This window comes from Pongo pygmaeus, chromosome 11, assembly GCF_028885625.2.
Source record: "Pongo pygmaeus isolate AG05252 chromosome 11, NHGRI_mPonPyg2-v2.0_pri, whole genome shotgun sequence".
NCBI classification, from domain to species: domain Eukaryota; kingdom Metazoa; phylum Chordata; class Mammalia; order Primates; family Hominidae; genus Pongo; species Pongo pygmaeus.
The window spans coordinates 17,409,547-17,423,007 of NC_072384.2; the positions used below are offsets into that span (position 1 = coordinate 17,409,547).

The 13,461-nt window shown below is 37.3% G+C and overlaps 1 protein-coding gene across 7 annotated transcripts in view; it reads left to right on the forward strand.

Moving 5' to 3' along the window:
- The window catches only part of IWS1 (interacts with SUPT6H, CTD assembly factor 1), a 46,595-nt gene that overhangs the window by 15,903 nt on the left and 17,231 nt on the right, over positions 1–13,461 (forward strand). For 5 of the 7 annotated variants that reach the window (XM_054477151.2, XM_054477152.2, XM_054477155.2 and 2 more), the window contains exons 3-6: positions 5,873–6,941; positions 8,026–8,215; positions 8,730–8,787; positions 13,360–13,457. In XM_054477151.2, the coding sequence (XP_054333126.1) occupies positions 5,873–6,941; positions 8,026–8,215; positions 8,730–8,787; positions 13,360–13,457 (1,415 nt within the window). The remainder of the gene's footprint in view (positions 1–5,872; positions 6,942–8,025; positions 8,216–8,729; positions 8,788–13,359; positions 13,458–13,461) is intronic. The other 2 variants (XM_063647320.1, XM_063647321.1) reach the window with 1 other exon arrangement.

Consider the following 13,461-nt stretch of genomic DNA (forward strand, 5'->3'; position numbering starts at 1 on the left):
ATATGAAGGGAGAGAATGGCTAACCAGGTCAGCAGCTGTCACAGAATGTATTTGAGCTGAGTCTTGAAGGGGTGAATGTTTTGTAATTAATAATTAATAAGATTTTGTTATTGATGGTGCATAACATTTATTGAATATTCACAGGCTCTGTGCTAACTGCTTTGCATGGTTTTAGTCCTCAGAACTGCCCTCTACGGTATAGATACTATTCCTGATTCCATCAGATCAAGGACATGGAAGCTTTGAAGAGTTAGGAAAATGTCCTTTGATCACATAGTAGAAAATAGCAGAGCTGGGGCTTGGACCTCAGGTCTTTCTGACTCTAAATTCCACAGCCTTAACTGTCACATTATGTTGCACAAAGTCCATCCATTCTACCTAGGGAGAAAGATGGAAGAGACTTCAGGGGGCGAGTATTTTTGGCAAGTTTTTAGGCATGAAAAAGACAAGGTAGAAGAAAGATATTCTTGGTAAAGGGAACAGCATTTGTAAAGGCGTGAAGTTAGTAGTTCCACTCTACTGGAACTGGAGTAGAATTTCTAAAATGTGGTCAGAATCATGTGGACCACATGTCAAAATTCAGATTCTGTGACACCTTTCTCAGATACACTGAATTAATATCTGGAGGTGAGAAGCACAAAAGTTTGTGTGGTTTTCTCCAAAGTTCCCCAAGTGATTCTTACGCATACTGAAGTTTGGGAACTGCTGGTGTAACACATAGGGTTGATGGTGAGTGGAAAGAAGTGAGTCTAAAGAGGTAGGCAGGAGTTTACATCATTATTACAAAATCTTAAACTTGGTTGGGAGGCCAAGGCGGAAGGATCACTTGAGGCCAGGCATTTGAGAACAGCCTGGGCAACACAGACTCTGTCTCTCCAAAAAAAAAAAAAAATTATCCGGACGTGGTGGCATGTGCTTGTAGTCCCAGCTACTTGGGAGACTGAGGCAGGACGATCTCTTGGGCCCAGGAGTTCAAGGCTATATTGAGCTGTGGTTATGCTACTGCACTCCAGCCTGGGTGACAGAGTGATACCTTGTCTCAAAAAGACAAAAGAAACCAAACAAACAAAAAACAAGCTTTGTGTAGAATTTTTTTTTCTGGTATTCATCAGGAGTGCCTTTGTTTCTGACTCTTAGTCTAAGATCAACCAACTTTTGATAGACAGGGGACACAAGGGACATTCTGGTTTATAGCTTCATTATATTAAGTGTGTGCTTGGGAGTTTCTCAGAGTGTTGCAACACTCCAGGAACTACATTGGATTGACAGCATTATGTTATTTTACTGCTTGGTTTCTCAGATTCTTTCATGCTCATTAAACTGATACGCATTGACAAAGTCCAATATGATAGTTTCAGCTATATCTTCTGGAACTAAGGGCCAGTGAAACATGTTTTTGAAAATGGTCCTATAGATATTTCCTCATGGAATGTACTGTGTGGTTTAGTGTTGAGCATTTTACCAGTTTATAATGGTAGAGTAGTATGCAACATCAAGTACTTTGAGTTTGACACTTCTTACCAGTAAAGAAGAAACAAAGTGTCCTGAGTTATTTGGGTCTGTACAAGTTTCCATTTGACAATATAATACTTTGAAATTTGAATACTTTACAAATTATTATTTAATTTATAGCAGTTTTATTTACTTTGCAGTTTAAGAATGTCAGTTATCTCTCTGTGTATTGTAGCCCTGGTCATAAGAAGTGTGGCTATTCTTTGTAGACTGAGATAAACAAGATTGTTTATTATGATGGATAACCAGTAATTTATAACTGCAGTGTGAATGGTGACTAAGAAGGAGGTATGAGGCATTATGGATGTTTTTTTTTGTTTTTTTTTTTTTTTTTGAGATGGAGTCTTGCTCTGTCACTTAGGCTGGAGTGCAGTGGCGTGATCTTGGCTCACTGCAACCTCCGCTTACTGGGTTCAAGTGATTCTCCTGCCTCAGCCTCCCAAGTAGCTGGGACTACAGGAGTGCGCCACCACACCCAGCTAATTTTTTGCATTTTTCATAGAGACAGGGTTTCACCATGTTAGGCAGGATGGTCTCAATCTCCTGACCTCGTGATCTGCCTGCCTCGGCCTCCCAAAGTGCTGGGATTACAGGCGTGAGCCACTGTGCCCGGTGGCATTATAGATGTTTCCAAAGCATCTAAGAACCTTCTGAGTGCTCAATTTCTTTTACCATTACAACTAGGAAATGTCTTACATTATTTTAGAAATGAAATTAAATGTCAGTTGCAACTGTTGATTTGTTGTACTCATCTGACTTTTAAAAAACTGTCTTTTGGATTTTTTTAAGCTTGCAATTTAATTGCCAAAACCACTCTAAAAACTTTGGATATTGTTTTGATAACTTTTAAGCTTAACTGTATAATTTCCAGCATACTCGTCCCAAATTCTGTGGTGTTGTTAAGTGTATTCTTTAGCTTGAGTCTATTAAACTAGTACTTTTTTACTGTAGTGATTTCTCCCTTTTTGCTCTGTCATGCCATACATAATGTTATGTTTTCACGAAACTCATAAAAAATTCATGAGGATTCCTAAATTTTACAATCATTGTCTTATGCAGTGTCTTTGTAAGGGTTTGTTTTGGAATGCTACACCATGCGTCGGGAAATCTGGGGTAGAGTGTAGCGGGTGAGTTTTGGATGACTGCCCAGTGTCTCTCACTTCTTTGGGAGCGACTCCCAGTGCTGTGCCCTGATCCAGCTGTAACTGATTGAGTCACAGTTTCTAATATTGCCTTGGCCAGTTAAGTCATCTCTCTTGGGGATTTATAATTTAGGTTCTAGACAGCGTATAGCTGAATCATGTTACTGATGGTACTCTAGTAAAATGATCCTTGAGTTCCCTTTTCTAAGCTCTCTGTGCTGCATTGGTATTTAACCTTCCCGAGTGTTTAGTCATTCAACTGACTTTGATCCTGAGAAGATTGTTCTTTTTTTCTGGACTTAGCTAGAGATGATTTCTGTTGTTCAACTAAAATAAATCAAGTCACGCATAGAAATAGTGTTAGAGTTATGTGATGGGTATGTCATGGAAAGCATTCCAAAAGCCAATTATAATTTTCCTTTTTGCCTCCTGCTTTAATTGCCTCTGCTGGTACTGTATGCCTCTCCCCACCCTCCCATCTTAACTCAGCCATCACAAACTGCATGCAAACATGCCTGTTGTCTGTACACCTTTTTTTTTTTTTTTTTTTTTTTTTGAGGTGGAGTCTCGCTCTGTCACCCAAGCTGGAGTGCAGTGGTGCGATCTTGGCTCATTGTCTGCACACCTTTTTTTTGCAGCTCAGTTTCATGTGGATGCACTTCCAGTGCACTTTTGAAATATCATATACATACTTTGTGAATAGTGCATGTCACACTACACTGTTATGGTATGCTTGGCTGGCTCCTCGTTAGACAGCAGCTCTTAAGGTCAGGCCCTGAGACATACTCAGCCTGGATTCTTGGCGTCTTGCACATAGTAGACATGAAATACATTCTTGTTGGATTAATTTTTCCTCACCTTATGTTATTCCCACTTAACGCCTTTATTACTCATTTAACAAATACACGTTGAGTATCCCTTATCCAAAATGCTTCGAATCAGAAGTGTTTTGGATTTAGAATTTTTTCGAGTTTTGGAATATTTACTTATACATAGTGAGCTATTTTGGCAATGGAACCCCAAGTCTAAACACGAAATTCATGTGTCTTATATACATAGCTCGAAGGTAATTTTGTACATTATTTTAAATAATTTTTCACATGAAACAAAGTTTGTGTTGGGTGCTTATGTGTGGAATTTTCCACTTGTGGTGTCATGTCAATGCTCAAGAAGTTTCAGATTTTGGAGTTGTCTGAATTTTCAGATTAGGAATGCTCAAACTCTACCTAGTGTGTGTATGTACTGGAGACCATTCTGCACTCTGAGGATACCTCAGGAAAACAAACCAAAATATGTCTGCCTTCCTAGAGCTTACAATCTAGATAGGTAAATTTTCCATCTGCATTCTTTTAAATTATGAAGTATGGCTAAAGTAAACTTTAGGCAACATACAGAGTATTGTATGGTAATTGTAAGATTCTATGATATCTCTCAAGTCCTAATACCGTTTTAATAGATAAGTGCCTGTTTCAGTGGGATAATAGAGCTTGTGACTGACAAGGAATCTAATACAGTACTGTGCTGAGTGCCCAGTGAGAACTCAAGAAAAATGTATTTAGGAATTTTGAAAAGTGTGTGATTTTGGAAACTTTCCTGAATGTGCTGTATTTCAGTGACTGTATAGCAATGACTCTTTGCAATGCTGTGCTGTCATAATGGTGATAAAATATAAAAAAAACTCTTCAAACATTGGCTTTGTAGGCTTATTTTATAATTTTTCATATTCTTTTTGAATTTGTAGACACAGCATACTTGGGTTAGTAAAAGTTTGGGTTTTATGAGAACATTTTCATGCCATTTATCTTGTCATTGACAAGAATTATCTTGTAACTTAACTGTTTCATAGCATGATGTTGGGCATATATATTATTAAAGGCTCTTTGGTCCTTGAAAATTGGTCTGTGGTAGGTTCACATAGCTTCAGTCATATATCTAACAAGAAATATTTGGCTCAGTAAATTTTTAAGAGGGTATACTGAAACATGGAAATACTTTCACTTTTTAAGCTAGAATATTATTGCCATGTTATTTAAAGTTGAGCTACCAGATAGGAGAAAAAATTCACCTGATCCTAAAACACTTGTTAGTATTTTGGTATGTTTAATTTTGTATATTTTTCTCTGAATTTTAAAAACCATAGCTATAATATGTACATATCAAGTTTGTACCCCAGAGCATGTTTTCAGAGTAATTATTTCAAGTAACATTATGTGTTGGTATAGTTAGATGAATCATGTTCTCCCTAAAACTTAAGCTTTCTTGTTTCTAGGGTTACTAGACACAGGACCATGACTATTGTAAGCCTCAATTTTGTTATCATGAGAAGTACCATTATGAGGAGTAAATGAACTAACAGGAGAGAGCCTATTGTGGTATTGGCTCTTAGTGGGTACTTAGGAAATGTTAACTTCTCCTTTCTTTGTTTGCTTAAATTATCTTGGGAGAAGGTGCCCATATGTTATTTGACCCTTTAAATAAAATTAAATTTTATAGTTCTTTTCCCTTAAATAATCTTAACCTTATAAAACCCAAGAATGTTCCTATGTAAAAGAACTTGGTTACATGTTTGCTTGTATTTCTTTGAAAAATAGAGTTATTTATTTTTATTTTTGACAGTCTCAGTCTATCACCCAGGCTGGAGTGCGACGGCGCAATCTCAGCTCACTGCAATCTCTGCCTCCCGGATTCAAATGATTCTCTTGCCTCAGCCCCCCTAGTAGCTGGGATTACGGGTGTCCACCACCACGCCCAGCTAATTTTTGTATTTTTAGTAGAGACAGGGTTTCACCATGTTGGCCGGGCTGGTCTCGAACTCCTGACCTCAGGTGATCCACCACCTCGGCTTCCCAAAAGGTGTGAGCCACCTCGTCCAGCCTAGAGTTATATTTTTACAAAACAGAAGTATGTATGAGAAAATTCGCCTTTTAAAAAAGAAAAAATCTAGCTCTTCATGGTCAGTTTTCTATATTAATCTGAGAGCATGCTTTACAAATTTGTTGTGATGAAGGCTGGTTATATTTCCCCATTTGGGGATCCAAATAAAACCATTTCACTGATTGGCTTTCTGTGGGGGTATTTCTATATGGGTATAGGACAAGAATTCTCCATTTAGGTGCACATAATCCTGTATTTTTAAAAAATCACTGAAAAAATTTAATGTTTTACTATTTAAGTTTTTTTTTTGCACTTTCCTAATTTTTTCTCACTTTATTTTTCAGAATGAAACTAGTGATCGAGAAGATGGCCTCCCCAAAGGACATCATGTGACAGACTCTGAGAATGATGAGCCCTTAAATCTTAATGCTAGTGACTCTGAAAGTGAGGAGCTTCACAGGCAAAAGGACAGCGACTCTGAATCTGAGGAACGTGCAGAGCCTCCTGCAAGCGATTCTGAAAATGAGGATGTCAATCAGCATGGGAGCGACTCTGAGAGTGAAGAGACCAGGAAATTACCTGGTAGTGACTCTGAAAATGAGGAGCTTCTTAATGGGCATGCAAGTGACTCAGAAAACGAAGATGTTGGGAAGCATCCCGCCAGTGATTCTGAGATGGAGGAGCTTCAGAAGAGTCCTGCCAGTGACTCTGAAACAGAAGATGCTCTAAAACCTCAAATCAGTGACTCTGAGAGTGAGGAACGCCCAAGGCACCAAGCCAGTGACTCCGAAAATGAGGAGCCTCCCAAACCTCGAATGAGTGATTCTGAAAGTGAGGAGCTTCCTAAACCTCAGGTCAGTGATTCAGAAAGTGAGGAACCCCCAAGGCACCAGGCCAGTGACTCTGAAAATGAGGAGCTTCCCAAACCTCGTATCAGTGACTCAGAAAGTGAGGACCCTCCGAGGCACCAGGCCAGTGACTCAGAAAATGAAGAGCTTCCCAAACCCCGAATCAGTGATTCGGAAAGTGAGGATCCCCCAAGGAACCAGGCCAGTGATTCTGAAAATGAGGAGCTACCCAAACCCCGAGTCAGTGACTCTGAGAGTGAGGGGCCTCAGAAGGGGCCTGCCAGTGACTCAGAAACTGAGGATGCGTCCAGACACAAACAGAAGCCAGAGTCAGATGATGACAGCGACAGGGAGAATAAGGGAGAGGATACAGAAATGCAGAATGACTCCTTCCATTCAGACAGCCATATGGACAGAAAAAAGTTTCACAGTTCTGATAGTGAGGAGGAAGAACACAAAAAGCAAAAAATGGACAGTGATGAAGATGAGAAAGAGGGTGAGGAGGAGAAAGTAGCGAAGAGAAAAGCTGCTGTGCTTTCTGATAGTGAAGATGAAGAGAAAGCATGTAAGGAATTACCTTGGGCTGTTTATCAATGGCTTTATTCATTGTCTAAGCTTGTAACTGTGGAACGTTGTATCCTCTTGGTATGTCAGATCTGTGTTGTGTTATTCAGCTTAATATTCTAAAATATCAGTAGGACACTCATTTCCCCTGGTTATCATTAGCTAAGCTTAATAGTAAGTTTCCTTTGAGTTCTGTTAGCACATATTAATCTCTGACTGCCTCAAAGTGATAAACCACATGTCAATAGGAATATAAAATACTGTTTTCTTTTTTTAAAACTGGAAGAGGTAATGTTTCAAAGTTTATGAAAACCCCTAACTGTATTCATTGTTAGCTGTGGGTCTCTTTGACACTTAGTTCGCTAGATCCCATCCAAACCGTAACTGAGCTCCCACAGGTACATCTCTTCATTTGTTAAACATTGTTGAATATTCAGATACAGGGAAGCTTTGAGAGGATTCTATTTAGAGGCACCATCTCTCTCCAGAGTGTTTCAGTCTCTGCTATCTAAGACTCCATTTGTACAGATAGTAAGTATTAACTTGTTTACTTTTTTATGAAACTTATCTTTTTTGGAAAAGACATATTTCATTATAACCTGACAGTTCTTATAGGAGAAGGAAAAGGTACCAGACATGCTGTCAATTTGTTAAGGGAGATGAGAAATTTCAAACTGACCAGCAATGATAGAGGAACATGGAGACTATTCCTAGAAACAAATATGTAGTCCTTTTTAGTTCAGTTACTACTAGGCAACATAGAAAGGATGCCAATTTTGCCCATCAATCTAGTTTTAATTTTCTCGATTTCCCAAAAGGAAAGGTAGCTGCTTTTATATTGATGATATCTTTCTTCATCTTTTGGCCACTTTTTCTTAAGCAAAATAACAGATAATTTGTAAGATGACTCTGAATGAGCCATTTAGTTATTTTTAAAATTCTAAACCATGTGTCAGGAGGCCCTTTGATTTTATTTTATTTATTTATTTATTTATTTTTGCTGCATACTGTCATTTTAAAGCACCTGTTATGCTTAGTAATACAAAGGCTGTGATAAAATTAATGATGATTTTCTTTTTCAACAGCAGCAAAGAAGAGTCGCGTTGTCTCTGATGCAGATGACTCTGACAGTGATGCTGTATCAGACAAGTCAGGCAAAAGAGAGAAGACCATAGCATCTGACAGTGAGGAAGAAGCTGGGAAAGAATTGTCTGATAAGAAAAATGAAGAGAAGGATCTGTTTGGGAGTGACAGTGAGTCAGGCAATGAAGAAGAGTAAGTGACAGTATAACATGAGTTTCAGGGGTTCTTAATTAGGCAATAGAGAGGGGTCTGTGTTATAATACAATATGTCCTGCCTAATTGCATGTCTTTGGGGATTTAGTATTTTAGTTCCTGAACTGAACACACTACAACGTGGGTGAATCTCAGAATTCATGTCAGAATTAACATGTTAAGTGAAAGAAAGCAAAGAGGACATATATGATTCCATTTACATGAATTTCAGTAGGCAAAATTTATCTGTGGTGTTGGAAGTCAAGGTGGCAGTTGTCTCTAGGATGTTGATATTAGGGGACCAGCTAGAAGGGGCCATGAGAGAACTTTCTGGGGAGGCTACATGAGTGTATAGGGTGCTGGTTACATGAGTGTATACATTTGTTAAAACTCATTGAACTGGACACTGAAGATCTGCACATTTTACTGTACATAAATTCTATTTTTAAAAAAATGGTTCCTATGCAAATGAGAATAAAGCAAATGAATGTTTTTACATTTGTCTACTTTCTAGAAATCTTATTGCAGACATATTTGGAGAATCTGGTGATGAAGAGGAAGAAGAATTTACAGTAAGTATAAGATGGAAATATTTCCTCCTTGACTGTGCTTTTTTTGGTGTTTTTATGGCAGTGATGCCAATTATAGATGATTCTGATAAGTAGGAATAAACAATTATGATGTATTCAAAATAAAAATCTAGAAGAGGGATTCAGGAAGTAAAATGAAACGGTGTATACAAAGACATAAAAGGAAGCTAATGGGCAAAATTGAATTAAGAGGGAAGGGACACTTTGAGACAAAGAAAGTCACTTTATAATGCTAAAGGGCAAGATTCACAATAATTAGGGAACTTCCGATTTTCACAGTGGCATTCTGGGTGATTTGGACTAACCCCTCCGCCAAGCACGACTAGAAAAGCTAGACAAAATATATAGAAATCTGCTCATTGTCCAGGCACAAAGTAGCAAAGAATTACTAAGCCAAGAGAAACCTAAAGTGGTAACTCAGTATTTAGAAGTGCTTTTTCTGTGGGGGTGTTTGCCTGTCAGACTGAGAGGCTACTCATATTTTTGACAGCCTCAAGGCTTGGGGACAAAATTTAGAGTTCAGGGCCTTTTGAGGTTAGGGGGCTTTGTAAACCCCGTACCCTGGATTGAGACTTCAGAGAGCAGCACCATAGGATTCAGGGGGAAGTAAAATAGCCTTTGCTCAGATTTTAGGCCATCTTTGAATCTTCTGGCAATTAGAGAATCTCAGTCTCAGAAATAAGTTTATAGTGGTTTAAGTTTTTCATATAGTATGATACACAAAAATAACATTAAAAGGAAACAATAATGATGACAATATTAATAGACTTAGGGCTCTAGATATAGGAATTTTAGATACCACCTTAAATATGTTCAGGGAGATAAGAAACAAGATTAAAAATGTCAGAGCAAACAAAAAGAAGGCAAATTTGGAAAAGAACCAAGTAGAAATTTTAGAACTATAAAAATACAGTAACTGAAATTAAAAACTCGGTGTACAGGTAGGTAGGTGCAAGTAGCTGGTAGTCCCAGTTACTCGGGGGGCTGAGGCTTGGGGGTAGCTGGAGCCCAGAAGTTCGAAACCAGCCAGGGTAAAATAGTGAGGCCCTGTTTGAAAAGAAAAATGGGGCAGGAGGGGGTGGGGAAAACAGAAAACCTAGTGGATGAGTTTAGCATCAGATTAGACATACTTGAAAATAAGTGAACTGGAAGATAGGTTAGAAGGAGAGATCTAGAATGAAGCTTTGAGATACAGTATTATAGAAGAAAGTAAAAGATATAGACTATACATGGAAAAGTTTTCGCAAGAATTGGAATAATGAAAGGTGAGGGAAAATTACATTTATAGCAGAAGCAGTATTTTAAAAGGAAATGATACCTAAACCATAGATTCTCGAAGTTCTACACATTGCAAGGAAGATAAACAAAAAGAAATCTACACCTAACTACATCATAATAAAACTGCAAGAAACCAACGAAAATAGGAAAGTCTAAAAGCAGCCACAAGGGAAAAAAAATACGTTCAGAAAAGTAATGATTAGACTAACAGCTGACTTCACAACAGAAAAAATAGAATCTACTAACTGCAAACCTAGAATTTTGTTAAATTTAGCAAAAATACTTTCCAGGAATGAAGATGAAATAAGGAGGGAATTAATTAACAGTGTACCAGCTGAAGGAAATACAGAAGGAAAGAAATGCAAGAAAGAATGATCTCAGATGGAAGGTTAGAGATGCAGGAGGGAGAAAAGAGCAACAAAAGTATGTGTATAAGTCTAAATGAGTACTGACTGTACAAAATGAAATGTATTTAATGTGGAATATGTATAAAATTAAAATATGACAGCAGTAAATTGGGAGCATACATGGAATTGAAGTGCTCACAGGCCTTTGCAAATGTATATGAATGTACATTAGTAAACGGATAAGTTAGGATGCATGTTGTAGTCTCTAAAGTGATCACTAACAAGACTAAAATGGAATGTGTAATTTCTAAACTAATAGAGGGGGGAAAAGTGGAACAACTAGAGCTAATCAGTCGAAAATGAGCAGGAAAAGAGAAAGAACTGTAGGACAAGGGACAATTAGAAAGTATTACGTGGTAAAATAGTAGATTTAAATTTTGATAATATCAGAAATTAAATTAAATGTAAATAGTAAATGTTCCAGTTAAAGGACAACAATTGCCAGACAGGATCTTAAAAACCAGCCATATACTGATTTCAAGAGATTTGTCTGAAACAGAAGGTAAAGCTGAAAATAAAGGTGTATGAAAAGGGACTTCGTGTAAGCATGGACCAAAAGAAAATTGTTGTGGTATCTATAATATTATAAAAGAGGGAGGTAGACATTAAGGCAAAAAAAAGTACTTGAGATAAAGAGGTCACTTTATATCGATAAAAAGATTTTAAAATTGCGCCTAATAACATGGCTTTATAGATATATGCACACATAAAAATCAAAAATTGGTAGAACTGAAAAGAGAAATGGACAAATCCATAATCTAAGAGAAATGTAACTGACAGAAGAAGCAGACCGAAAAAACCAGGGAACAGTCTCTATATAATCCACATATAATCCCCTTTGGCAATTACGAATGTTAAAAATACCTTTCATTTTGTTACTTCTTTTTCACTTTCTTAATGGAGTCTTTTTTTAAAAATTTTTTTAATTTTTAAATTTTTTAGAATATCTTAAATTCATTCCGTTAACATGGAGTCTTCTGATGAACAAAAGTGCTTAATTTTAACATAGGATCAAATTTACCAATCTTTTTCTTTATGATGAAGACTGAATTCTGCCTAAGAATTTTTGCCTGTCCCCAAGGTCATGAAGATACAAGTTATCTTCTAGAAGCTTGATTATTCAGTCTTTCACATTTAATTGTATAATTCACCTAGAATTGGTTTCGTATGTGGTATGAGGTAAAAGTCAAGATTTGTTCCTTATTTGAAGTATCCAGTTGACCCAGCACCATTTATTGAAAAGATCATCCTTTCCTACTATTCTGTAGTGCCAGCTTTGTCATATATCAAGTGTCTGTATATATTTTCCAATCTGTTTGCCACTAAGAAACTTAAACCCTGCTTAAATAGTTCTTGGGTCAAAAAAAAATCAATACTTATTTTTAACCAATGCAATAGAGAATGAAAGTAGATGAATTTAGAATCTAACTCAGGACGATAGTGAAATAAGAAAGTAAACCTAAGGAAAATATAAAGGAAGAATTCATTCAACAGATGTTTCAGAGACTGTTTGGACACAGCCTTCATGGAGCTCATACTTAGTTAAGCACCATATTGTAAGAATAAGGTATACTTACCTGTTTTGGAGACTTAACATCAACTTGGTTATAGTTTCAGTTCAGTTAGAAGAACAATGTACTAGGTGAACCATTGAGAAAGCCTCTAAGTATAACACAAAAGGTAGACATTATAAAGAAAAGACAGGCCATTTCATTTACATAAAAATGAAAAATTGGCTGGGTGCGGTGGCTCATGCCTGTAATCCCAGCACTTTGGGAGGCCGAGGCGGGCGGCTCACGAGGTCAGGAGATCGAGACCATCCTGGCTAACATGGTGAAACCCCGTCTCTACTAAAAATACAAAAAATTAGCCGGGCATGGTGGTGGGTGCCTGTATTCCCAGCTACTCGGAAGGCTGAGGCAGGAGAATGGCATGAACCCGGGAGGTGGAGCTTGGAGTGAGCCAAGATCACGCCACTGCATTCTGGCCTGGGCGACAGAGTGAGACTCCGTCTCAAAAAAAAAAAAGAAAAATTATGCCTGGCAAATATTAGCATAAACAAAATCAAACTGTACAAATGGGATTGTACAGTTCTTGTCACTTGTAGAGGGCTGTATCTAATTTTCAAAGAGATTTTACATACTGATAAGAAAAAGATGAACAGTCCAGCAAAAAATGGGCATAGAATGTTCAGAGTTCACAGAGAAAGAATGACACATGGCTTTGTAAATGGAAAAAATGCCCAACGTTACTCCCATAGTAAGAAAATGCAAATGAAGCTACCCTGAGATTTGTTTTTCCATCCAGAGATTGGTGGATATCAATGTTTGATATCCTGCTGTCGTAGTGAGAACGTAGGGAAACAGGATTCCTCATACTTGCTGGAGAGATAATTGGTGTAACCTCTATGGAATACAGTTTGGCAAGTATTTCGCAATTTCAAATACATAAAACTAAATGTGACTAGGCAAATAAGTAAACAAATTATGGTTACAGCCATATTGTGAAATAGTCTAAAGCCTTGAAAAAAATGACAAGACTTAATACTGACATGGATTGGCCTCTAGATTCTTTTCTTAAATTTGGAAGATGCATTATCCTGTATCCACTCTGAATAGTATGCTTCCATTTGTGTAATAAAAGAGAATACGAAGTATGTGTAGAAGTGCTTATATAAACATAGACTATTTCTGGAAGGAAACAGGAAACCTAGTAACACTAGTGGCTGGAGAGGGACCTTTTGTTATGTACCTTTTGATATCTTGAATTTTTGTTTTTTTGTGAATGAATTACTTTAAAAATGCAAAATATTAAGAACACTTAATACAGAAGAAAATCTGTAAGGAGGTTGTGATAATTTTGCATTTAGGGTTTTAACCAAGAAGATCTGGAAGAAGAAAAAGGTGAAACACAGGTAAAAGAAGCAGAAGATTCAGATTCTGATGATAACATAAAGAGAGGAAAACAGTAA